This window comes from Aspergillus flavus, chromosome 5 (assembly GCF_009017415.1).
Source record: "Aspergillus flavus chromosome 5, complete sequence".
Taxonomy (NCBI): domain Eukaryota; kingdom Fungi; phylum Ascomycota; class Eurotiomycetes; order Eurotiales; family Aspergillaceae; genus Aspergillus; species Aspergillus flavus.
In genome coordinates, this window is record NC_092408.1 from 674,727 (window position 1) to 699,464 (window position 24,738).

At 50.1% G+C, this 24,738-nt stretch overlaps 9 protein-coding genes across 9 annotated transcripts; 5 read left to right on the forward strand and 4 right to left on the reverse strand.

Moving 5' to 3' along the window:
* Positions 1–308: 308 nt before the first annotated feature.
* On the reverse strand, positions 309–1,385 carry F9C07_2284438 (uncharacterized protein). The gene is made up of 2 exons (XM_041293562.2): positions 1,166–1,385; positions 309–1,027 (listed from the first exon to the last, which is right to left on the reverse strand). The coding sequence occupies exons 1-2, from the start codon at positions 1,325–1,327 to the stop codon at positions 530–532; spliced, it is 660 nt and encodes a 219-aa protein (XP_041147230.2). The 5' UTR covers positions 1,328–1,385; the 3' UTR covers positions 309–529.
* F9C07_2284439 (uncharacterized protein) lies at positions 1,386–3,391 on the forward strand. Its single transcript, XM_041293567.2, has 6 exons — positions 1,386–2,098; positions 2,162–2,420; positions 2,474–2,637; positions 2,696–2,895; positions 2,952–3,102; positions 3,155–3,391. The coding sequence occupies exons 1-6, from the start codon at positions 2,044–2,046 to the stop codon at positions 3,274–3,276; spliced, it is 951 nt and encodes a 316-aa protein (XP_041147231.1). The 5' UTR covers positions 1,386–2,043; the 3' UTR covers positions 3,277–3,391.
* Positions 3,392–5,428, forward strand: F9C07_2284440 (uncharacterized protein; the record flags this gene model as incomplete). Its single annotated transcript, XM_071510692.1, has 2 exons — positions 3,392–5,100; positions 5,307–5,428. Exons 1-2 carry the CDS (start codon positions 3,876–3,878, stop codon positions 5,426–5,428), a joined length of 1,347 nt encoding a protein of 448 aa, XP_071364251.1. The 5' UTR covers positions 3,392–3,875.
* A 1,378-nt stretch (positions 5,429–6,806) lies between these two features.
* Positions 6,807–7,989, forward strand: F9C07_6729 (uncharacterized protein; the record flags this gene model as incomplete). Its single annotated transcript, XM_041293568.1, has 2 exons — positions 6,807–7,046; positions 7,135–7,989. 2 exons carry the CDS (start codon positions 6,807–6,809, stop codon positions 7,987–7,989), a joined length of 1,095 nt encoding a protein of 364 aa, XP_041147233.1.
* Positions 7,990–8,424: 435 nt separating this feature from the next.
* Positions 8,425–12,782, forward strand: F9C07_1626390 (rab-GTPase-TBC domain-containing protein). The gene is made up of 3 exons (XM_041293569.2): positions 8,425–9,669; positions 9,730–10,081; positions 10,130–12,782. The coding sequence occupies exons 1-3, from the start codon at positions 8,859–8,861 to the stop codon at positions 12,381–12,383; spliced, it is 3,417 nt and encodes a 1,138-aa protein (XP_041147234.1). The 5' UTR covers positions 8,425–8,858; the 3' UTR covers positions 12,384–12,782.
* Positions 12,783–13,144: 362 nt separating this feature from the next.
* Positions 13,145–18,570, reverse strand: F9C07_6726 (putative Rho guanyl nucleotide exchange factor; the record flags this gene model as incomplete). Its single annotated transcript, XM_041293580.1, has 3 exons — positions 13,145–13,873; positions 13,926–14,195; positions 14,269–18,570. 3 exons carry the CDS (start codon positions 18,568–18,570, stop codon positions 13,145–13,147), a joined length of 5,301 nt encoding a protein of 1,766 aa, XP_041147235.1.
* A 107-nt stretch (positions 18,571–18,677) lies between these two features.
* F9C07_6725 (uncharacterized protein) lies at positions 18,678–18,914 on the reverse strand (the record flags this gene model as incomplete). The annotated part of the gene is made up of 2 exons (XM_071511507.1): positions 18,678–18,727; positions 18,794–18,914. 2 exons carry the CDS (start codon positions 18,912–18,914, stop codon positions 18,678–18,680), a joined length of 171 nt encoding a protein of 56 aa, XP_071364252.1.
* An 844-nt stretch (positions 18,915–19,758) lies between these two features.
* F9C07_6724 (putative alcohol dehydrogenase) lies at positions 19,759–20,944 on the reverse strand (the record flags this gene model as incomplete). The annotated part of the gene is made up of 3 exons (XM_071511506.1): positions 19,759–20,346; positions 20,404–20,847; positions 20,897–20,944. The coding sequence occupies 3 exons, from the start codon at positions 20,942–20,944 to the stop codon at positions 19,759–19,761; spliced, it is 1,080 nt and encodes a 359-aa protein (XP_071364253.1).
* Positions 20,945–22,693: 1,749 nt separating this feature from the next.
* On the forward strand, positions 22,694–24,413 carry F9C07_6723 (putative cytochrome P450; the record flags this gene model as incomplete). The annotated part of the gene is made up of 6 exons (XM_071511505.1): positions 22,694–22,765; positions 22,818–22,956; positions 23,007–23,422; positions 23,443–24,059; positions 24,110–24,186; positions 24,238–24,413. The coding sequence occupies 6 exons, from the start codon at positions 22,694–22,696 to the stop codon at positions 24,411–24,413; spliced, it is 1,497 nt and encodes a 498-aa protein (XP_071364254.1).
* Positions 24,414–24,738: the final 325 nt, after the last annotated feature.

A 24,738-nucleotide genomic window follows, 5' to 3' on the forward strand; every position in this document is an offset into this window, starting at 1 on the left:
CGCATGCGTTATATAGATCGGCCGGATGCAGGTGTGTGCTTGTTTATTGGTTCCGGGGATGGGTTTGATCATCAGGTCTTCTCCGCCCCCACCCCCACCGCCACTGCGGAGCTTATGGGGATGGGGTGCTTGATTGGATTCCAGATTTATTGAGGTTGTATCTTGCTTATTGGAGTCTAGTATCTCATGGTGATATTATCTACAACGTTATAGGACAACAAAGCACCATGTCAGTTGGTTGAGAGCCCTCTCAATTTTCAAGAACGCCGAAGAGTGATGCATCTCGTTGATTTCTACTTTTAAAAACATTATATATACGTAGAAAACTGCACTGGATCCCAGCAATGTCATTGCGCTTCAATATACATAACATAAATTATAGAGTTATCGCCCTGAACCAAAAAGAAAAAAAAAAAAACGGGGAGGAGATACACCGCTTCTCAGGTATACAAACCACCATCAAACCAAAAATTAAATAAATAGATAAAAACCCTCAAATGGCCATGCAAACAAACCAAACCCTGACAATCTATTTTCTATCCCCCCAAAGCCCAACAATACCCATCGCAAGCGCAAGACCCGAAAACACGGCGCGCACACGCTGGAATCTCCGCTCCGTAGCCATCTCCCGCTGCACACTCTCGCCATTAACATTCTCCTCCGCCTCCACAACGACAAGATCCTCCTCCTTCTTCTGGGCATTCTTGCGACTGAACGACGCGCAGCCGGCATCCTGGACGAAACTCTGGATCCACGCCTTGAAGCCCATCGACCGGTGGAAGAAGTAGTCTGCGACGTAGGTGCCGGTGATCGAGGTGGCGATCATCCAGATCAGGTACGGGTGTTTACGGTGTTTCGGGGAGGCACAGTATGCGAAGAGGAGGCAGCCATTGGCGACGTTGGTGAGACGGAGCCCGTGTTTGCGGTTTAGGCGCTTTACTTCGTGGAGAGCGCGGGAGGCGTTGGCGGAGGTTGGGAGGAGGGATAGGGATGGGATGGTTACGGTTGAGGCGGAGTAGGAGAGGCCCTGGGTTTTTTGGTTAGTATTTTCGTTTCCTTTTGGGGGCTTTTGGTTTCTTGATAGTGGTTTAGGGGATTGTCGTGGTTGGTGTATGGTGTTTTGAGGGGTTTGGCTTTATTTTTGTCGGTGGAAGGGCGGACTTACTGTTAGAAGGCCGAGGGAGACGGTGCCCACGAATTTGCTGACGGTCAGTGGACAGGCCATGATGGGGAGGGAGAGAGCTATTGAGAAGGAGAATGCTCTATGGGTGTGGTAATAGAGATCGAAATGATCAGAGATCCCTTGCGATAGTTGAGAGTGGTTCATTCACGGTGTGTTTGTAGATGAGAGGAAATGGAATGGAAAAGAAAAGAACAAAAGAAAGAGTAAACTGTTTGATTCATGTGGAGTTTTGTCAAACATGACGTCGTGACGGTGGCCCAATGCCAGGCGGCCAATCAGAGTGTCCGGATTAGCCCGTCGGGAGGATCGGTTGATGCTGTACATCGTTGGATACATCTAGAATTGTATTAATCGTATATCTATGTCGATAATGGTACTGCTTGAATACATTTGAAAAATATACGGAGTACGAAGCCAGTATATTAGTTAATTCTGCAAATTGACGCGAACTTCTCATATCGGAATAGACCAGCAGTATCACTAAGACAGATGCACGTGATATATGCAACCACATCTGGATTATTGGATATCTTCATGAACATTAGCGGATTCTTAGTATGTACACCTACTTATACTCTATCTGGGACTATTCAGAGTGGTGTCTTGCCAAGAGCCTTTATACGTGTCGTACTCCGCACTAAATAATGTTGATTAAACATTTAAATGATTTGAGGTTTACCACTCCCGAGGCACCGACCGAGCCGCGGCATTGCCCCCCATCCCTTTCTACGGTGGAGCATCTCCGCAAAAGCCAATTAAGAACTGAGCTGCGTGCACTGGAATATCACCTCTCCGGCCTCCAACCTTCTATCTCTGTTGTACATACTTTCATACACCGGTAACATACACTCGTAGACAAAATGCCCCTCGCCAAGTCAGAATACCTGAGTGATACGTGGAAGGACGGCCTCTTCAGTATGTATTTCCACGTTGTTTTTATTCAGTTGGCGACATGTGAATATCGCTAAACTCGGATAGCAAACAAGGTCGTTTTCTGCACCGGAGGCGCAGGAACCATCTGCAGTGCTCAGGTCCGCGCCCTCGTTCACCTGGGTGCAAATGCCTGCATCGTAGGCAGAAATGTGGAGAAAACCGAGAAAGCAGCTCAGGATATCGCTACGGCTCGTCCAGGTGCCAAGGTCATTGGCATCGGTGCGGTTGATGTGCGCAAGTTCGACAGTCTGAAAGATGCAGTAGACCGTTGTGTCAAGGATCTTGGCGGTATAGATTATGTTATGTATGAGCGAAGCCCTTCGTCTTTGTCTGATCCCTTCAATTAACGTTGTTCAGCGCTGGTGCCGCCGGGAACTTCCTCGCTTCGATCAACCAGCTTTCCGTCAACGCTTTCAAGTCTGTGATTGATATTGATGTTCTGGGTTCTTACAACACCTTGAAAGCCACCATTCCGCACCTGGTTGAGTCCGCAAATAAACACAAGGTTGACTCCAAGTCCCGTAAGCTTTCAACGACCTCTCTGTGCGATCGCGAGAAATATGCTAAGTTATTCATTAGTGAAGCCCTCTCCGCTAGGCACCGGTGGACGCATCATTTTCGTTAGCGCTACCATCCACTACAGGACCATGCCCTTCCAGACGCATGTGTCAGTAGCTAAAGCTGGCGTCGATGCCTTGTCGCACAGTGTTGCCGTTGAATTTGGCCCACTAGGCGTGACTTCCAACATTATTGCGCCGGGTCCAATTGCATCGACAGAGGTAGGCTCAAACCTTGTTTCTGACATCGACAAACCTTCCCATACTGACTGGATCAGGGCGTGGATCGCTTGGTTCCTGCCGATGCTATGGAAGGATACATAAAGACGCAACCCTTGGGACGCTTTGGCTCTGTCCGGGACATCTCAGATGCCACGGTGTACCTCTTTGCTGATACCGGAAGCTACGTCTCAGGTCAGACACTAGTTGGTATGTGCCCCGCGTTTCATTGAGAAGAAGGCGGACTTACTGACTTTTGCAGTTGATGGTGCAAGCTGGCGTATGTCTGCTGGTGGCGCAGCATCTGGAAGCCTGGCATATCCCGACTTCCTTCTTTCGGGAGACGCCGTTCCTAACGTGAAGGGACAGAAATCGAAGCTTTGAGTTTTGAGTTGATATTTGCACTCTGTGGATTTACTTTTTAGAATAACAATAGGTTAGACATTCAATCGGATAAACGGTTGTGCACTTTATCTCTTGACTTGTAGTCAGTATGACCCAGTTCAAAAGGCGGAGCTTACCCAGTGTCACACTCAACTGAGCACACAGCTACATACCCTCTCGGTGTCCATCAACTTCCCAAGCCAACTGAACAATGTAAACGAAGCTATTCACTCTTCTCTCAGTAACCACGGATGATTTCCATATGCTGCAGCGCACTATGTCCCTGATTACTGCAGCTCTGGAATACTCGTATTCACTCAATCCTCAAAAGCTATCATGTTTGTAATGGACATAAAAGCCCCGAATTACCTTTTGATGAAGCATGCATGCTCTCTTCTATTTCCATGATTCCTCCTGTTGTTCTAAATCTGATTCATAGCGATAGTAGCATAATATCATACTTCAATTGTGACTTTCCTGTTCTATAACTATCACCTCACATTCGCTGATTCCAAGCTTGCAACTTTCCTACTACCTCTCGCGATCTACCTCTTGATCTACTTCCTTTCTATACAATTCATTCAATACCTCTATTCGTCATGTCCTTTCACGGAGGATTCTCACAATGGACCTGGCAACAGGCTGTAAATTACACACAAACCACATATCTCCACCACCACCAGCAGCAGTACAGCGACAATATCGACCCACAACAAACTCGAAGAGATGGATATAACCTCCAAGCCAAAAACCAAGAGCTCAAACAGACAATCAGCGTCCTGCTGTGCGAGAAACACAAATACAGAGAGGACCTCAAAGCCTCAGAACAAGCGTACCAGCTCGCGCAACATGTGTCGTACATTGCGCAGTCGAATTCTGAAACCCAGAAGCACTATTTTCACTCAGCGGAGGTAGCCTACAATAAAGCCCAAGAGCAGACGAGGAGATATAGCAACTTGTTGACCGACGCGTGGGTGAAGACGAGGGCGTTGGAGGCCCAGCTTCGGTTTCGGGGGTATACGACCAATCATTTGAATGCTATGTTGGAGGACAAGCAAGCTATGATCGATGAGTATTGGCGGCGCATGGGGCAGCGCGATAATATGTGCTGGGCTGCGGATACCTGTGCGTGGAGGTATAACTTGGTCGAAGAAGGTGAGATTCTAGGGGAGATACTCTTTCGGATCAGTCGTGCTGCTGATGAGATGGAGTGTCTCTTTAGGGGCTATCGGAAGGGTTTGACTGATAGGATGGATGTTGTCTCGGAGGGTGGTGATGGGGGAGACGCTATGTGGCGTGCTGCTCCGCGGGCTGCAGCTGGAAATGTCGATTTGGCTTCTTTGGAACGCGATTTAGATGCCTTGATCAATGGTGTCTGGCCTGCTTGTGGGCTCGGTTCTGTTCGGGAGAGAAATTTCTCGAGCATAACAACTGAGGTCCAGGCTAGTGGCGCAGTCAACGGCACAAATGCGCAGATGCAAGAGGAGAGTGAGAGCGAATACGAGCCGCCCGAAACAATACACCAACCGTCCACCCCGGGGAAGATGTTTGCCAGCAGCACCCAGCCGCTGCAGGTAACGGTTGTAGGTGAGTGGATGGCAAGATACGTCACGAGGTGGGTGGTACTGAGCAAGAGTGATGCAGGGCGAAACAACTGGTTTCATATGTATGGCACTGGAACCCAGGATGTTTTTATGTTCAACGGTCCGCAGGATCCAGTCGGTCAGCCCATAGATCTGCATGCCTTTATACAAGATGTGGAGCTTACTCAAGCATCACAGGAAACCTTTGATTGTGGCATGTTCTGTGCCCTGCCAACACAAGGTCAGTGTGAAATGATAAAACAAAGACAATGGGTACATTCAACTAAGACGGAGGCTACCAGTGCCATAACCTGACCAGGGTGATGTTTTACCTGGACAATGGATGACAAAGGTCGGATGCAAGAGAATGGCGAACCTTGAGATAAAGAGGGTTCCAGATCCTTTCCTTTTCACACAAGTGACGGCTAACATGCTCGATGTTGATAGCTTCTCTGCGAACGTCTCTACGTCAAACTCAGTTTCTTAGTCCAGGACAACAGCCACTCCGCGTATCCAGAGCAATCTGGAGAACGAGAACAAGGAACACAAAAGGAAATAGGACGAAATGAGCATTCCAGGCGTTTTAAGGTCATTTCAACCATGGCATACGGGAGTGATATATTTCCCGGTGAAGGCCAGAGCACCTGTTCCACAACGACAATCAATACCGAGGCTCCGGCCCATAATAGATCCACAGCGGATCAGAATATCTCCATCGCTTCAGGTTGCAGGCTACCAGGCTATGCAGAATGCCACACCAGCAGAAGAGCCGTCAATAGCGTCTATGCGCTACAAATCGTCTCGTTTGTACATGAATGCGAAGGGCGAGTTGGTTCAGATTCGGGATCCAGCAACTGATGTCAAACAGGAAATCTCTCCAGTGATGGAGCAATCATCTAGCCAGGAAAGTGATATGGAACGGCAGAATCTACAGAGCACATCCTCTTCAAGGGTTGGGGCCAAATGGTGGCTGGTACTGCTTTGCTTCGTATTCTTGTGGTATATGCGACCCAGTGGTGAGACTGACCGCCAGAAATTGCTAGAAACAAACCAGGCACCGAAAGATTTGCGAACGAGAATCCAGAGGAATCGAGACTCGGAATTTGCATTTATGCAAATGTTAGCTTACGAGATGACCAAGAGATCGAATATAGATCCGATGGCATTGGGGTGATGCGAACTGTTCTTTTTGGCGTGCAAACATTTGGAAACCTCACTAGTTCAGTCCTGGAAAGGGGGCTCATTCTCTTGAGCGAAGAATGAGCTATCTCAATGGCACGGGGGCAAACCACCTTACCAGTCGCAGCTGCCAGAAACATCTATGGAGTGTTTTGACGTTTCGTTCCTTCCAATTCAGTCTGGCGTCGGCATTGACGGTTTGACCTTGTTAACATTCAATGTACGGAGTAGGCCTAGACAATGAGAAGCCGGAAGCGGCGGAAAGGGTTTAATCTGGCGCTGGACTATAGTAGATGAAGTCCACGGTATTGGTGGCTGTTGTGAGATCTCGCTTGAGGGTAGAGTTAATGTTGTTGTATGTCTTGAAAGCTGGTGAACAGCATAAGCTTTCATATGCTGCACATCCAAGTCTATTTTTAAGATGGAGTCGAACGACGGCCCCCCAGGATGGGAGGGCACTAAGCCCTATGGAGTAAAGCTTGGAACATAGTGTTGCGTCACGTACTCCGCCACCAGCCATTCATTCAGCGAACCAGAACAATCCATAGCCGCCCTGTCCTTAATCTTCAGGCATACACATTTCCTTTATTCCCCCATTTCCATTCCCTCTAACCTCTCTCTGGACTTCTTTCTTTCTCTTTCTTCCCCCCCTTCATCATTTATCGTCATCTCCTTTGTCTTCATTCAACTTTCTGATTATATTCCACTGATCATATTTAATCTCTGTCCAACTCTCATGTCCATCCTCTAACTCCTTCCACCAACATCATGCAGCTCCGTTCGTTCCTTCTCGGGAGCGCCGCCGTTCTAGGCGCCAACGCTTTCCTAGTCGTTCCGGAAGTCGAAGTAGAGGCCATCGCCTCTGAACCTGAATTTGCCGGTCTCCATCCTCTTGAATCTCACTCTTCTCAGCAACAGAATGTCGATCTCCTCTGCACTGAGTGCCCTTTCAGAGAAGTCACCGAAAATGGGAAGGTCAGCTGGACTGACGGTTTCCAAACCGCTTTGGTAAGTGGACCCCCTCCCCCACCCATCGTAGTATAGGGCTTGATATCTTCGACCAATTTCATACAGAACCACTAATGATTCCCTATAGTCTCTGAACTTCTCGATTGAGGATGGTACCTTACTGGCCAACGGCCGTCAGATCTTTCCTCCCCCTCCTCCCACCGTCATCACCGCTGTTCAGCGCCGTCTATCGGATGACCAGGAGTCGGAGCCTATCCCGTTGGGATATGCCGTCGAGATGTTGCCGCTGCCTTCTCCGCCAGAGGAACCTATCGATTTGGTCGCTGTTCGCTTCACTGTCCTCGACTTGGACAGCCACCCAGTCCCGTTGAACACCGTAGCAATCAGCCTCCTCCACGACCCCGAGGGCAACCTTTACATGGTCAAGACCGATATCGAGGACAACACCCCCAACCGTGTTTCTTGGAGACAGTGCCGCGGAAAGCCCATGTGCCTGAAGAGACTTTTGTTCAACCGGATTCGTGCGTTGTTCGCTGCCGCCAAGGCCCGTATGCTCGGAGTTATGGGCCCCAAGCCACAGTGCGGTCGTCCTCGTCCTCCTCATCCCCACCACGATGGTATGCCATTCCCGCCCCAGGCCGAAGGCCACGTGGGACGTCCCGGCCACCCTCACCACCACCATATGCACCATGGCCCTCACGGTAACTGGGAGCGCACTGCCTCTCGCGTTGTCCGCTTTATTGTCATCCCGGCTGCGCTGGGCGTTCTGGCAGGATTGGCTGCCAGTGCTGTGGGTATGTTGGTCGGTCAGGTGGTAGTGTTCTTGTGGCAGCGCTATCGCCGTTCTGACCGCGAAGAGTCTCTGGAGCAAGGCACTACTTCTGAGAAGCAGGGCTTGATGACCGAGTCTACTGATGACCTTCCTCCTGCCTACAGTGACGAGGAGGAGCCAGCTGAGGCCGCAGCCGACCACAAGAACTGAACGAATTTTACTTTTTTCGGGCGTTGAGATAGAAGGAATCTTTCTTCTGGGAAGGACAAAGGATCGGCGGGAAGCTATCTCAGCTCTGTCAAACAGGAATAGGATCTAGGAATTTTTATTGGTTGCCAGTGACTTTTAGGGAAGATTGACTTGAAGCCTGCTTTCTTTCATTTATCATCACCGTTTCCTTCTACTTGGTCTGCTATCTCCTTCATCCGTCCTTTTGTTATTACTATATTTGTATACTCTGCCCTTCCGGGAATGTGCTTCGCCCGCGCATCTCAACAATCCCAGAGAGCTGTTGTGTAGTTCGGTTTTCTATGAGTTTAGGAATCGAAATTGTATTAGTCCCCGACTAGTCTATGTATTGCTCTGGAACGCACAACAACGGCAGGCCCACTACACTCCGCATGATAAGATATGATATCGCACCAGAGAATGCATGACACTGCTCAATAGAACGTGACGCCGGCCGCTCTTGGCTGTTTCACCTGCAGAGCATCACGTGAGGGTCAGCGGCTGGATGCCTTGACGGGAAGGCCGCCGGGCGTAAGGTTGATTCCCCTCTTCCGTTTCTAGCAGTCAGTCTAAACATCTCCGGCTCCAAGTTTGCTGCGGCACGTAAACCCCTTGGAAGGATGTTGCGCCTGTCTTTACGATGAGCCTTGATTTACCATTCTCACACTTCCATCCAAGGGCGTGCTTCTATATCTACTGATCGCCCCGAGCTTGATCGCCGTCGTGAGCTGCATCATCTGCCGCTTGCCGCCCGGCCTTAGCTTCAGCCTTACAACCTCCTCCGCTCAGGCAGCTGAGAGACGTCTCGGATTACTCGGTGTCGGAAGGTTCTGCGAGTCTGATCCGGCACCATGATGCAGTGGACGTCTTTCGTTCAAAAAGCCCAGTCATTGATCGACCCGGCCAACTTCACTCTCCCCACGCTCACTTCCACCGATCGCAACCCTTCGAAAGCTTCCCTGTTTCGCCAGCAATTTCGACTTCCCGATTCTCAGAATCCCCTACAAGAGATAGCAGCCGAATTGATCCTTCCTATCCCACATACCTCGTCTTCCACATCCTCGGGAGATCAACCTCGCAACCTTGACCGGGCCGGGAATCGCTATGCCGGCCGACTTCATTTGAGCGAACGGTTCATCTGCTTTACTACCCAACCTACGAGCTTTGTGCCGTCTGCAACCCACAGCGTGTCAACTCACTGGGCCGGTCAAACGAATGGGACAGGGCCGTTCGGTAATGGATTTACCCTCCCCCTTTGTTGCGTCCGGCGAGTGGAACGGTTGAATAGCTTGAGCCACGTGTTTTCGCTCGCGCTCACAACGTGGAACGGTGCGCTGGGGAAGCAACAGAGCCCCGGCTTTATCCCCCAACGATTTACGATTCAGCTGGTCGGGAGCAGGCAGGCCTGTGAACGATTCTGCGATGGGTTGAAGAAGGGATTACGGGAATGCATGAAAGAAATCGAGAGTTTGCGGGTAGTCGTAAATGATTGTTATTCGGAGTATTTGCTGTCCGGTGCCAAGTCCAAGGGCCAGGACGGTGATAATACAGAGGTGCGCCAGCCGCCAGATGCCGGTCTAGGGATGATCTTTCGCTATCCCGGAGATGCGCGCAAGCTCCGGGACAGAAGTAAAATGAGACTATGGGGGGAATATTTCAGAGGTATGATATCCTAGGCTCGGCTTCGCCCCCATGCAGACCGTATATTAAAATCTCCTGTAGAAAATGGCCGCAACGCAACTCTTATTCGGCAACCCACGTTTCATAAGCTCATTCGGGTTGGGCTTCCTAACCGTCTCCGTGGTGAGATCTGGGAGTTGTCGTCCGGATCCCTGTACCTACGCCTCAGGTCGCCAAACCTATATACCGAGACGCTTTCGAAATTCTCTGGGAGAGAATCCTTGGCCATCGATGAGATTGAAAAAGATCTGAACCGGAGTTTGCCTGAATATGCTGGGTTTCAAAGCGAGGAAGGCATTGGACGACTGCGTAGAGTCCTGACAGCCTACAGTTGGACCAATGCGGAGATTGGATACTGTCAGGCTATGAATATCGTCGTCGCGGCTCTGTTAATGTATACCACCTCGTCGTCACCACCTTAAGTCATTGCTAACTCCATTAGTTACATGTCCGAGGCACAAGCCTTTTTCCTCCTGTCCGTTTTGTGTGACCGTCTATTGCCAGGGTACTACTCGACGACCATGTATGGGACATTGCTCGATCAGAAGGTGTTCGAGTCCCTCGTTGAGAAAACCATGCCGGTCCTCTGGGATCATCTCACCAAATCCGATGTCCAGCTTTCTGTTGTGTCACTCCCATGGTTCCTTTCTCTCTATATCAACTCCATGCCTTTAGTTTTCGCTTTCCGGGTGTTGGATGTATTCTTCTTAGAAGGACCGAAGGTCCTCTTTCAAGTTGGTTTGGCCATCCTTCGTATCAATGGCGAGGAGCTTCTGGACATACAAGATGATGGGTCTTTCATATCTGTGCTCAAGTCATATTTCTCTCGTCTGGATGAATCAGCCCACCCTAGATCCGAGAATCCTAAATTGAGAGCTATTACCCGGTTCCAGGAACTGATGGTTGTCGCTTTCAAGGAGTTTTCCGGAATCACCCACCAGACGATCACGGAGCAGCGTGAAAAGCACAAAGATGCCGTTCTGGAGAATATCGAGAGTTTCGCCAAACGCACGTCTATTCGGAACCTGGGCCCCGACAGCAAGAAGCTCGGCATGGATGATTTAGGCGTAATCTATGACCGATTCTACGAGGTTCTTTATGAGCACCAGCAGCGGCAAAGGCTTCTGGACGAAGAAAAGAAGCGCCAACAAAGGAAGAGAGTTGAACGCACTTCCATTTTGGGACCTCCAGTGGACCGAGAAGTTGGCCGTGTTGGTCTCGGACCCAGTCCCACTCACATGGATTACGATGCTTTCCGCGATTTTCTCGCGGCTACTGCAAAGTGGGCCGTCGGAGACACCCCGGGCTCTTCACGGAAGGAGTCGAATGTTGAACAGAGTGCTAATAGCTTCAGAGGGTTTGGGAAATCTTTGGCATGGAACAACAAATCGGAGCCAGCGGACCACGAATTCATGCAGCGACTGTTCCGGAAGTGGTCCACGGAGCCATCTGAGGGGCTCAGCTTACAAAACGTAGTCAATGGACTTGCACGCCTTAAGGGGCCGCGTGATATCATGAACAATATCAACTACTTTTTCGACCTGTATGATGATAATGGGAATGGCACTGTTGATCGGGAGGGAATTTTAAGAATGTCAGAAGCTCTCCTTTTCCTCTCCCGGCGAGGCTTTGACGGCGCAATTACCCCGAGTGAACCTCTGGAGGAGGTTGGCGAACGCGACCGCTTCGAGCAGGATAAATTGAGTACCGATGAGAGGTTCTTGGGGAGTGTCAGCTCGTTCATCCGTCGCTGCTTCGAGTACGCCGATCCCAGTAACCCTGAGGGCAAGGCTACGCAAGAACGAAAGGATACAGATACAGAAGAGGCAACCGAAAAGCTTGACGCATTTGCTATTGGCGACGACGACGAAGAAGAAGACCTCATCGATATTGCTGACGAAGCAAAACCCGAGCCATCCGATTCGAAGAAGCAAAACAGTGATACCCAGCACAACCGGGGTGCATCAGAGGCTGCAAATCCAGCCCTCGACCCGAACAACCCTCTACACATTACCCTTCCCACATTCCGCATGGTCATATTGGCCGACGAGCTACTAGAACAATTTTTTGATACTTTCTTCCCTCAGTCATTCCGCCTTTCCGACCAATCACTTCCCGCAGCAAAACTCACATCTCTCTCGTCCAACCTGACCACCTTCTCTAACATCAATACGCCTAAACCCCACACCAACGCTGCTGCCGGTGCCACCGTTGCAGGTGCATCTGGCGGCATCGTTCCACCAGGTAAGGGCCTGCGTGGTGTCCTGGATAATATCGTTTCGGATGGTATCCGGATGGCCGCCGAAGTCAAGAAGCGCATGGACGAAGCACAGCGCGAACTGGAACGCAACGCTCTCAGCCGGCCCCAGGAAGATGACGAAGAGGACGACGAGGAAGACTACGATCCTCGCAGCGGCACTTCAGCCCCACCAACCATCGTCGGCGGCATCTCCAGCTGGGGCGCTGGCGCTTACGGCGCAGACCCAGAACGACGCAGCGTCCGCGACACAGACCGGGACCTCCTGGAAGGCGCTGAAGTGGTCAGCATCCACAAAAAGGAAGATACATCCCTCTTGGACGAGAAGGAAGAACATCAACACGCAGCCGAAGGGAGCAGCAGCAGACAACAGGGACAAAGCTCGTCCCATTCCCAAAACGATGGCAACGTCGTTAGCAAGGTTGAATTTGAGTCATGAGGTCTATGGTCGGGTTTTGGAATGTATCGGTGTCGGTGTCTCTCTGTCTCTGATGGTTGCGGTATGAGTGTTTGTCCTGCACATTACTGATCTCATTATTCGGCCGCTGTTTGTTCTTACTGTTGTCATTTGTATCTCTCATCTAGATAGTCCGTTCTTCCCTTGGGGAAGTATGGTCAATGTATGTATGTACTATTGATCTTCAGCGTTAACTTGAATCTGAGGACTATGGGGCGTTGGATTGTGGAGTGCCGTTCTGTTTTCTGTATGTTTTGTGGTCTTTGATTCGGTCGGTGTGCGCTATCAGGCTATGCATGAGAACTGACATGGTTAGATCAGCATATAGCAATTCAATACAACTAGATATACCTCAATACTACGCGAGATAACAAGAATTTGACCAAGGTCTGAAGTAATAAATGGTGTCAAAATTTGTGTATGTACAAGGTACTGTTCTCTGGATCTATAAGACAATGGCAACGAACAGTGAAATATGAAGCAAGACAAAAAGGGGTATAGATCAAGAAAAGAAAAAGTAAGGGTGGTAGAACAAATGTTAAATATGCAAACGGAGATTCATATCGCCGCCGAGTTGAAGAATTTTCGGTGAAAGGTATGATGTGAGGGAGGGTTAGAATGAAAATGGTGAAGAGATCATCCAGATATAGGAAGATGCAGTACATTTCCGTCATAAAGTTATGTTGTGGTGGACACCTTGTTAGGACGTAAGAGGAGCGAGGGTTCACCAAAACCCAACGCATCTAGTCCTTTTGTCCTTCATTCTCAATTAACTCGAGAATAATCTGGTTCCGTTCGTACTCGGGATGCTGCATGCAGATCTTGACTGTACGGCCGTTGTTTGCCAGGGCAACGCCGTTGGACAATCCACTGGACAGATTCACTGTGCCACCTGTTGTGGTGGGAATACTATTAGCTCCGGACCCTGGCATGCTGCTGCCATCATCAAGACAAACGACGCCATGTCCCGGGATGACCTGGCGCAATCGACCATTCATTGCATTGCGCACCTCGACAAAGTCCTCGTTGAACAGTATCAAGAACTTGCCGTAGAGACAGGCCGTATGGGCACGTCCGACAAACTCCATGACCACACTACGTGACACGTCTCCATGTTTATTCACGTAAACCGCGCACTCAGCGTACACAACCAAGAACTCGCTGTCACTGAGACGGAACATACCCAGTGGACGAAGATTCGTAATACGGGCGGCGATACTGGTGAGCTGTGCTTGCGCTTCTGGCGCCTCTGAGCGGAAATCAGGAACAGACCAAGTCTGTTTCTTATCAAGTGTGAGAATCTCAATGCCGCGCTGAGTGGAAATGGCCAGGGACGAGTGGAACATATTGATGCCATAGCTTTCTGCCGGGATGTAGAACTCGTCATAATCGCGGAAGAATTCAGTTTGCGAACGACGAGAGAAGAAACGACTCTTGCTCGTTGATGACTTCTGCAAGACTGGCTCCATAATCTACACCGAATTAGTCCCGCAGACTCGTGGAGCTAGGGCAACATGAACAAACCTTAAATGTTGAGGACAGTCCATCTCGCTTTTTATACATCACCAATGTGCGATCCTTCATGTGTCCTGCAGCGAAGAAGCCCACTTCACGACTTCCTGATATTTTCTGTGGTGCTCGGCGAGCAGAGTCACTCGTAGTTGGGGTAGGGACGCCACTTGGTGGGCACACAACGTCCAGATGGTAAGCAATCAAGGATTTGTCGGCAATGAGTAGGAATACATTGAATTCTTCAAAAACGGCGATCTGGGTCACCCGGGGAATTTGGATTGCCTAATAGAATGTTAGTCATATCACCATCGGCCGTGTATACACTTCGATGGAGTGGAGTTAGATAGATACATACCCGAACCCAGCCACGAGGATCATTGTATTCGGAGATATAAACCCCGTTATCAGTTCCAATGGCACACATCATACGGCCAGGAGGCTGTTGAAAGACAGTGGCAGAGTGAACGCTGGCCCGACAGACGGGTGCCGGTCTCTTAAGGTCACCAAATCGATGCTCAACATCTTTAATTGCACGATCCAGAGGTGTCCCTTCGATGATAACGCTCTTGGGAGGCGGCGAATAGTCTGAAGAAGCGAAGGCAGTATCTGCAAGCACGCGAAGTCTGAAAGGCTCCGCATTCTGCGCAAACAGGGCTGCAGCATGTTTCGTTTTCGCCTCAATTATCTTCTCGCACCAATCCTGTCGGGACTGAGCAGAGGAGGCATAGAGTGTGTAAGTGCCGTTCTTCCCCAGATGTTTGATCTTGAAAGGATAAAGGATTTTGTTATCTGTGGAACTCTCAAGGACTGTGGTGGGAACAATCGTCTTGCCCGCCGCTGCACCAGCAGCGTTAGCGCCATTGCCATCTACAGCGCGGGTGGCCACGGCCTGGGGCTGGGTCACAGTCGCGACGCCTCTGACCGAGGATTTGACGACAGGATCTTCATTGGTACTTTCCACAACTAAAAGATCCATGGGTATAGGCAGTTTCGACACGTCGAAGACCTTGTATTTGGGAACCGGTTTGGCCAGCACCAGATAATGGTCAAAGAGAATGGCATGAGTCTCCTGCAAGAAACGAGTTCGGGTTCCTGGCCGTTGCAGTATCCCTTGGTGGACAATTTCACGCCCCAGATGTTCCAGATTAAGTTCAACTTCTCTCTTCATCTCTGGGCGGAGCTGCAGCTTGGCGGACAGTTCCATGAGACTAACCTTCTTGCTTGTTTCACCCACCTTGTTGTCACATTCCAAGGCAACCAGCTTAATCTCCTCAATCGCTTGCGCCAGATTTGCTTTTTCCTCGCTATCCTTAAGCATATTCTTGTGCACCGTGGCGAGCAACAGAGTATATCGCTGAATTCGGGTGATAGGGGCTTTAAGGTAGGTGTCCCAACTCAGACGGTTTGACAACTTGTGACTCTGGGCTTGCTCAAGGAATTGCCGGAATTGGATGTTCCTCTCTGCTTCACTCCTAACAAGATAGTTTGCATGAGGAAACGTTGCTGCGTAGTCAATATAAACAGCTTTGGCTTTCCGGATCCATTGGCGGAAGATATCACTGAACCCAGCGATGAAGGGACCCTGTTCTTTCTGGCGATACTTCAGCTGGGCCAAGAGATGATCCTCATTAACCTTCTTCACCAAATCGACTTTGCCAAAAACATCTTTCAAGAACTTGTTGGCGCGTTTCGGAGGGATGATGCTTGGCTGCATACTCGCGAGCTGATCCCGGTACAATTCGCGCAGAATATCCAATTGCCCAATAAAGGAGTCCTCTGTGGTCACGATTTCGTGGAGATTATTCTGGCGGTCAATCTCCTTCTTCGGATACGTTTCCCACAGCTCCTTCGGGACCTTGTAGAAGGTCACCCAATCTTCGGCCTTCTTCTGTTGCGCCATCACTTGGGTCCGCAGGTTCACTTTCTTCAACGTTCGCATACAGTGATGAGAGTAGCAGCGTCCAAATACCTCTGTTTCCTGCTCGTGCAACCGAGATGAATAGCATCCTGTGCCGGTGATCTGGAACAAAACACCCGACAAAGACCCATTGCCGAACTTAACCCATTCCTCCTCTTTGATCAGGGCCTCCTCCGCCAGCATGTTCTGCACGACACGGGCGGCTAGTGTTTCTGCGTCGGCAATGTTCATCGTCGGCACCTTATGAGTGAACAAGGCAACAATGGCGTCGACTATCGTGTGCTCCTTGAGGTCGGTCTCTTCCTCACTCAGCTCCCGAATCCATTCGAGAATGGCACTCAGCGCCCACGGTTCCGCACAACGACGGAACTGCTCGGTGGAAAGTTTGGTGGGGTTGAACTTCTTGCGGCGCCCGGCGGGAATCGTGGGCAGATCCAGGGTCATAGCTGCCGCGGCCTGTGGGGACGCCACCTTCGGTGACCCCGACTGGCGGTGCAGCTCGTGCTGTTGCTTGTACTTGGCCCGGTCTGCATCGGTCTTGGATCTGATAGGGGGGTCAGTACGAGGTCCAATCGGGTGACTCGATAAAGAGGTCGACCGTGGGACTTGAGATGAGGGGCTAGGCACGGTCGGCCCGTACGAGTCAGCAGAAACAGGGTAGTAAGAGGGTGTATACTGAGTAGCACTCTGCCAATCTTCCTGCTCTTGATGCCGGTACGTCCCCGCCGGCATCAAATGCGGGATCAAATCAGCTCTGTTCGCGGGTTCCACCGGCGCTGGCGGTAAGGGCCGCATGCCCGGATGGAAAAAGAGGTCTCCGGGCTCTTCTCCCCTGTCTGAATCGTCGCTGCCTGACTGATGGGAACGACGCACTGGTGATAATGTTCCCTCGTCCCCATAGTCGAAGCTCATCCGCCGTCCATAGGCACTCGGCTCGGACAGCCCACCTGTGCCGGCGGCATCAACGCGCGCATAGGACGGCACCAGTTCAAACGGATATTCAGCGTCCTGGGTCATAGGAGGATATTCGTACTCGTCCGAATATTGCCCACGATCCTCAGCGGACATGTTCGAGCTCCTTAACGAGCCGGAGGTGGGCGCCAGTCGGCCATGGTCCACTGCATCAGCGTACTCGTCTGCAGATACGTCTGTCTCCTCGTACTGGCTCTGTCCCCGAAGGTTTCCACCGTACCGCACTGCCTCATCACCCGCTTCTGCCTGTTGTTGACTGGCATATGCACTGATGATGGACGCATTTGTCTCGCGTCGTTCGCGCTCCTGCAGACGCTCGGCCCGCATCCTGTCTTCCTCGTCGGCCATCTGCAACATCGCGAGACCTGCGGCCGCTTCGGCATCGCTATCGTCGCTATAAGCATCATAATTGACATACTGCCCTGTCCCAGTTGCCATGTTCCCATTGGTGTGCGTATGCTTCTCATCAGGCGAGAGACGCAGTCCATCCCCTCCGTTGTTGGAATTCTGCGCCTCCAAACGCAATGATCGTAGACTACTTCGGTCCCCAGCGTCTAACACCGCCGCCTCGACTTCTCTCAACAGGTCATCATAGCCAGCTCTCCCATCCGGTCTGCCATGCAAACTCCCTCCGTTCGTCAATGGGGCAGAATCGTCCTCTGCGTCAACTGGTGGGCCAGGTAGCGGGCGCGACTGGGGATGTCGAGTCAAGGTATCTGTTCTCTGCGGTGATACTGGAGGCTGAGGGGGGTAGATCGGCGGGGTTGGCAGAGATCGCCCAGACCCGGGACGAGTCAAGCTGAGTCGTTTCCCGTACGGGTCGTCGCCTGACGACGCATGGGCGGGAGGCTCCGGAGGCTGATCCTCATGCGATGCGGCGGCAGCGGACTCGGATCGGCGAGGAGAGGACGGTCCATAGGATCCACTGGAGTAGGGGCGAGACTGCGCTGAACCCATGCCGGTGAACGATGACACATAGGTTGCGCTGGGGGTGGAAGGGGAGGCAAGGTTGTAGGATGAGGCCGTTGGAGCCAACCCGTAAGGTGTCCCGGGAGAAGTACTGCTGCTATACTGGGGCGACAAACGACTTCCATACGGATGATCCGGACCTCGCGGGGGTGGCGGCGGCGGTAGTGAGGGGACGGGTGGTGCATAGGAAAGCGGTGTCGGAGGTGCTTGCGCGTAGCCGACACTCGGGTGTCGCTGGACACCAGCCGAGCTGTAGCCAGCGACGGTGGTAGTTTGGTAAGCGGCTGGATTGTACGGTTGATATCCTGGGGCTGAGCTGCTGCTTGCACTAGAGTATGCCAAGGGATTGTAATTTAATTGCGACGGCGTGGAAGGGACGGCGTATTGCTGGGGGTTGTACGCCGTCTGGGTCGGCGAGGCAATGGAAGAGGTATACTGGTACTGGTAACTGGATTGCGAGGAAGCGCGACTACGAGGGATTTGGGATGAGGTTGCCGAGGGGAGGTGTGCATATCTGGGATGCTCTGCGTACTCCTGTCCGTCATTGCTGTAACCCCCTTGGGAGTCCCCAGCACCCCACTCTGAGTAACGAGCGCTTGCGTCTGTCGGTCGTGGGTTATGAGAGTGAGACGGCGCAAAGAGACCCGCATCGTCCCCTATACTGTAGCTCGGCATCCTCCGGAGTGTCGGATTATGCTGCGAGTTAGAGGAGGCGGAGGTATACAGGTCGTAGCGGGAAGGCTGTGCGGAATTACCAGACTGACCATATGGTGGCTGGCCATTTTGATAGTGAGCCATCGTGTGATCCGCACGAGACGGGGCGGATGGGAACCTGAATAGGGGAAAACGAGAGACGTAAGGAGGAGGGGCGTTCGTAGCGACAGAGGCTCTGCTGGTGTCAGGGACTAAGACCCCGGGGCAGTGGGGAAATTGCCAAGGCAGCGATGAGGACAGGCTGAAACGAGCGAACAAGTAGGGGTCAGCCGGTGCAGTCGATCAGGGGTTAGAAGAGAAAACAAACAATAGGGGTTCAAAATGGAAGGGAGGAGAAGAGGAGTGTCGGTGGTGTGGTTGTTTGTTGTCAGACTCGTCAGCCTGATTATTGTGATGGACGGAGCGAAAGGCTGAGGCTCAAGACCCATTTCATCCACTCAGATGGTTCCGAGCCTGACCCATCCCCACATTTCTCTGGAGAAAACGAAATTAGAACATAAGGGTAACTCTGGATGTGCATATATAAGCGAACGATTTCATACACACACACAGAGAAAAAGACACGGAAAGATTGTCGTGAAACAGAAGAAGAGAAGTGAGGGAAGAAAGAGTAGGAAGATGAGTAAATAATAGAAAAGAGAGGGAGGAGAACAGCTGATCCAGGATTACTGTACAGAACAGTTGTCCCAAAATTGTCTTGTTCGGGCATCAACCAGATCTGACCGTACAGTATGGTAATCTTTCCATTTGGCCCCCAAGGTTAATAATTACCGCGCTTCCTAGCCCGTATCTGCGTTACCAGCTTTTCTTTTGCTACTAACAGTTCTTGGCTTAAAATGAACCGACCGAGTGGAAAGTACCCACTACCAGTTGATTTTCTGCCTATTCGCGATTAGAGATCCCGAATACGATCAGATCGCCATTTATGTCAATTTGATTGCTTTTGCCAGAAGATTCATGTCGCATTGAACTGGTGGTTTTGATAATACAATACCATTGAAACATTGTTCGGTACAGTACGCTGAGTTGTTCCGCTTATATATTTTTCTAAAATAGGCTACAAAATCCTAATCCTGATACCAGAGTGATATATACCATACTAGAGAATAATTTTAGAGACTCTAGATATAGCCAAGGATCTGGGAAACCTCAAGGCTAAAGTATTAACCCACATAATTCATCACTTGATTAAGATATTGAGCATTCACAATTGGTTTCATACGACCTAATCCAACCGATCTGGTCCAGGACATTGGAATGAACAACTGCTCATTAATCAAACTTCACAACTAAACGCCCGCGAAACGATCTGGACAAATACATCTCGGGGACCCGCAGGATATCGTCTTTCGTCACCACCGTTAACTGAGACCGAACTCCGTGTTGATCCACGATTGCCATCATCTCCTCAACCTCTCCTCGACTGGCAACATAACTTCCTCGTAAAACCAACTCACAAAAGACAATGGGGTGAGTATCAAATCGCCACTGTTCCGGTGGTAGACCTAGAAGAACCGCTACGCCGCCAATGCGCAGTAACCCCAAACTCCAAGCGTTGACGGCAATCGAATCTGCGCAATTGATCACCGCGGCCAGCCCTTCACCACCAGTTCGCTCCAGAATTTTCTCACTTGCATAGTCATGTGTAGAGTTTATGATGAAATCCGGTCGAAGCTCAGGGGGCATGTCGTCCGTAAGCTGTAGACTCGCATCTCGGTTATCGATAGCCACAGTTCGGTATCCCAGAGCTTTAGCAAACTGTACACCCAGCTGTCCGAGCCCCCCGATCCCAACCACACCGATCATATCACCTGTCCGGAGAAACGGTCGCGCCTTGTTGATCGCTCCCCAAGCGGTGGCCTAAATTAGTTCTTAGCTCTGGCTCTTCTCCAGTGTAAAGTAGAAAGAGCGACGTACCCCCGCACATAATAGTGGCGCTCCTTGTTCAAAGGACACAGAGTCAGGGAGAAGTATTGTTGTCGCCGAGTCGGCAACCATATAAGCAGCAAAACAGCCATCGTTCTTGAAGCCTCCTGTCTCTCTGTGATCGCAAAACCGCGGGTCCAACTTTCCATACCTTTTTCGAGACCCTCTGCATCCTGCACAGTTACCGCACGCATTCTTGAAATTTAATATACCAACGCGATCGCCGACTTTCCAGTTTAAGGCGGATTCCTTCCCTACTTGCACGACTGTGCCTACCGGCTCATGGGATGGAATCAAGGGCAGCGGGCTGTTGAGTTCCCCGCGCAGCACTTGTATATCCGAATGACAGAATCCTGCGGCGTGTATTTTCACAAGGAGCTCGTTGGGACGGAGCGGGGGAACATTGACCGTTGAGATGGTGTAGGGTTTGTTGAACTGAATGACATTAGGTAGTGGTTGCTGATAAGATGATGGAAACGCATACTTCGGTGATTTGGGCTGCCCACATCGTCTTGGGAATGGACGGCGACATTTTCCTGCGGGGGAAGTTATCAGAGAGAAGTAGTGGACCTTCAGTAGAATAGCTGCATTTATATGTTTAGTATTCTCCAATCCACGACAGTAGTGAGTGGAGTATTATAGCGCTAGTTATGCCATGCACGCCGTGACATCATGTGTTTCTCCAACTAAATACTCCAACCCTAATCATTGCATACCCCACCGAATTTGGCGCACATACAGATCAAATTGCCTATATCAAGATTAAAAGAAGGTCTCCTGCTTGATTGCTGAGTATAGATTAGTAAATTTATGGCTACTTCATACTTCGTTTAGCTAGTATATCTTGACGTCAGTTTTCTGAAAACCGCATTGGAACTATCTTACATAGACAAGTCTAGAATGATAGACTTACGAATTCTGATATATACGGACAGGCTTATGTGATGGAGTTATCCAGTTTATACGATCGACTAATGATCTAAGGAAGAGTGATGTACACATGAAAATGCAAAAGGTCTGTAGTTGTAACCTTCCCTATCTGAAGCTTATGGGCTCAACAGGTTATGACATGACTCGATGCATGCCATACCAGAATAGTCAAATAATGTTTAGATTGCCGAAAGCCGTTTTCGTCTATGCGGATCATCCCCTTTGCGGAGTGCGACACATACGTAGGATAATGTTTCCGTTTTGGCTACCAGTAATACTGCATACTATGTAGTATGCAACAGGGGTTCTAGAATCACTTTGTGAAGGCCCTTTGGTATCTCGAAGGTTTTGTTTTTTCTGTTTTTTTCCCCCCTTCAATATTTCAATGTAATTGTCAGTTTGAACTTGAGAAGTGAGTGCCGAGCCTTCCAAAGGATACTGTCTAAGCTATATCCCGTAATTCGATATTACTACTGGCCTTATAGAGATCATCGAGAGGCATTTCAGGCCGACATTGGTGCCTTGAATCAATTTGCCCTTCTTCAAGCGTTCAATGTATTCGCTTTCCCAACATCTTTAGTTTTATGAAACAGTACACATTTGACGTGATCTCCTACTTGTGCTGGAAGGTGGATACTCTGTTATGAATACAACATCAGTTCCAGTTTGTGATGTTGCATCCGCTCGCAGAGAACCAAGTTTGAGAAACGCCCTCTGATTGATCTAGCCTTCACAGAAAAATAGCACAGTATCTGCTATTAGTGTGAGTTATAAGTACATTACGTGAGTGCAAAGATAGAAGAGTTGGTGGCTGGCTATACATATCCAAGAGTGGTTGAATTGGTAGCATATAAATGGCGGATTCGATAGCTGATAAGGGACACAAAAGATGTACCCACACTGCAATCGGAAGAAATAGATTACCGTAGTAAGATTATATTCACATATTTTGATTACATAGCTTTTTCTCTTGATCGTGTTGTTATTGGCTGAACTGACTCTGCCATGTTGTTTGCGGAGTGGGTATCAAGGGATGTCCTTCCAGAAGCGGCATCCCTTGATGAGACCACGCATCCGTCGACCCAGGTCCGCCTCTTTCTCACTGGCAGAGGCTCACTTATCTTGCACCTGTTGCCCACGTCCTACGTGAGACGTGGAGAAGCTCAGGTGTCATAGCCAGGTGTCAACAGTCCGACGTTGCATATAACGTCACGGGTTCCATTAAAACCCGACGCCAACCCTATCAGCAGCTTTGACCTTCACCTTCATGAAGTCTAGGGTGTAGCCAGGAATTTTGTGACCTGCGTTGATTGAGATAATATCCAAGGGCTTGTCAGTATCAGCAAACAACATGGATTCCGGGTTTATTCGCGACAATATCCCGGCCATCGCATCGATCGCTGTGTTGGTATACGTTCTCTCGGTAGGTCGCTCACTGACTATTGCATCGTAGCCTCAGCTAATTCGCATCATAGGTCGTATACCGGTCGCAGAGAAGTCACCTAAGCTACCTACCCGGTCCCTGGTATACCAAGTTTACCGACCTCCCTCTCCGATACAAAGTCGTCACCGGCCAGCGGCCCCGATATGTCCACGCTCTGCATGATAAATATGGTTTGTCGCATATCCAAAGTATACGCGATCTTGGTTAATAAAGCGAACAGGCCCCGTGGTACGAATTGGACCCGACGAAGTCGATGTTTCCGATATTAGCGGCGCACGCGAAATCCATCGCATTGGAAGTGGTTTCCTCAAATCCCCTTGGTATTCCCTCTTGAACCGCAAGGATACACAGAGTATCTTTACGACCACCGACCCGAAGTTTCACAATGCCCATCGTCGACTCCTCTCATCCCCTATGTCTGAACTTTCACTCAAGTCGATGGAGCCGTTGATCGACGCTCGAGTACGCCTTACTATCCAGAAAATGCAAGAGGAGATGAAGACTCGTGGCGTGGCAGACGTCTATAAATGGTGGTTTTTCATGGCTACGGATATCATTGGTGAAATTACCTTTGGAGAATCCTTCCGCATGTTAGAAAAGGGAAAGGTTGGTGACTCTTTGCTTCGCCCGGATGCTGTTTATCTAATGCACTGCAGAAAAACCAATATGTGAAAGACATCGAAATGATCTCGGTTATTGGTGGTATTCGTGCAAGTTTCCCTATCCTCGTCAAGCTGGCGACGCTACTCCCTCTCCCCATCTTCAAGGAGGTCAATGCAAGTGGAAACCGTGTGTTCGGATATGCGACAGAATCTATTAATCGGTACAAACGTCTTTTGGCCGAGAACCCGGAGAACCCCAAACCGACTGTGTTCACCAAACTGTACAATGCGGGTGAGGAAGGTCTGCCGGATAATGAAATCCGAGACGATGCGCAAAGTTTCATCGTGGCCGGTAGCGACACCACTGCCAACACTCTGACCTACCTGGTCTGGGCCGTATGCCGGGATCCTCAGATTAAGAAGAAGTTGGTCGACGAACTGGCAGAGATCCGGGATGATTTCACGGACGAGGACCTGCGATCACTGCCCTACTTGAACCAGGTAATCAACGAGGCTCTCCGTCTCTACCCTGCTGTTCCTTCAGCTTTGCCACGCAGTGTACCACCGAAGGGAACGACGATGGGAGGCCACTGGATACCTGGAGGCTCTACTGTGAGCACGCAGCTGTATAGTTTGCATCGTGACCCGGTTGCTTACCCTGACCCGGAGAAGTAAGTTTTGCAATAAGCGCATGACACGTGCATTGCTGATTACATATCAGATTCGAACCGTCCCGGTGGGCCTCACCTACAAAGCTAATGAAAGACGCATTCATGCCATTTGGGGCCGGATCACGCAGTAAGTCTCTATGAAGCTAGAGTGACCACAGCACTCACATGAACAATGCAGATTGTATTGGACTCCACCTCGCGAAGATCGAGCTGCGACTCGCCACCGGCTACTTCTTCCGCTACTTCCCCAATGCTAAACTTTCCAGCAAGTACGATTTCAACGATAACGACATGGAACAGATGTTGTTCTTCTTAATGTCGCCGAAAGGCAAGCGGTGCCTCCTGGAAGTGTGATGGAAGTTTAATGTATAATCATCCGAGGGCTGTTATCGTTCGTTATCGACGGGCCACAAGAAAGAGCCGAGCAGAAAACCATATTGTGGGTCTCTTGCGTCAGGCACAGTCCCTGGTTAATCCACCGCGGATTCAATTCCGTGGTTTCTCTTGGCTCATACGACGTTATTTGGGGTAAGGATCTATCAGATTATGAATGTTTATATAAGGGGTTCTGGTGTTGAACGGTAGGATAGGGCTTCGGGGCCGAATATGTAATGAGTACGAGATTTTCGGTTTATATAGTAATCGCCGTTGAAAAGTCATGAACTTTGTCTTTCTTTGG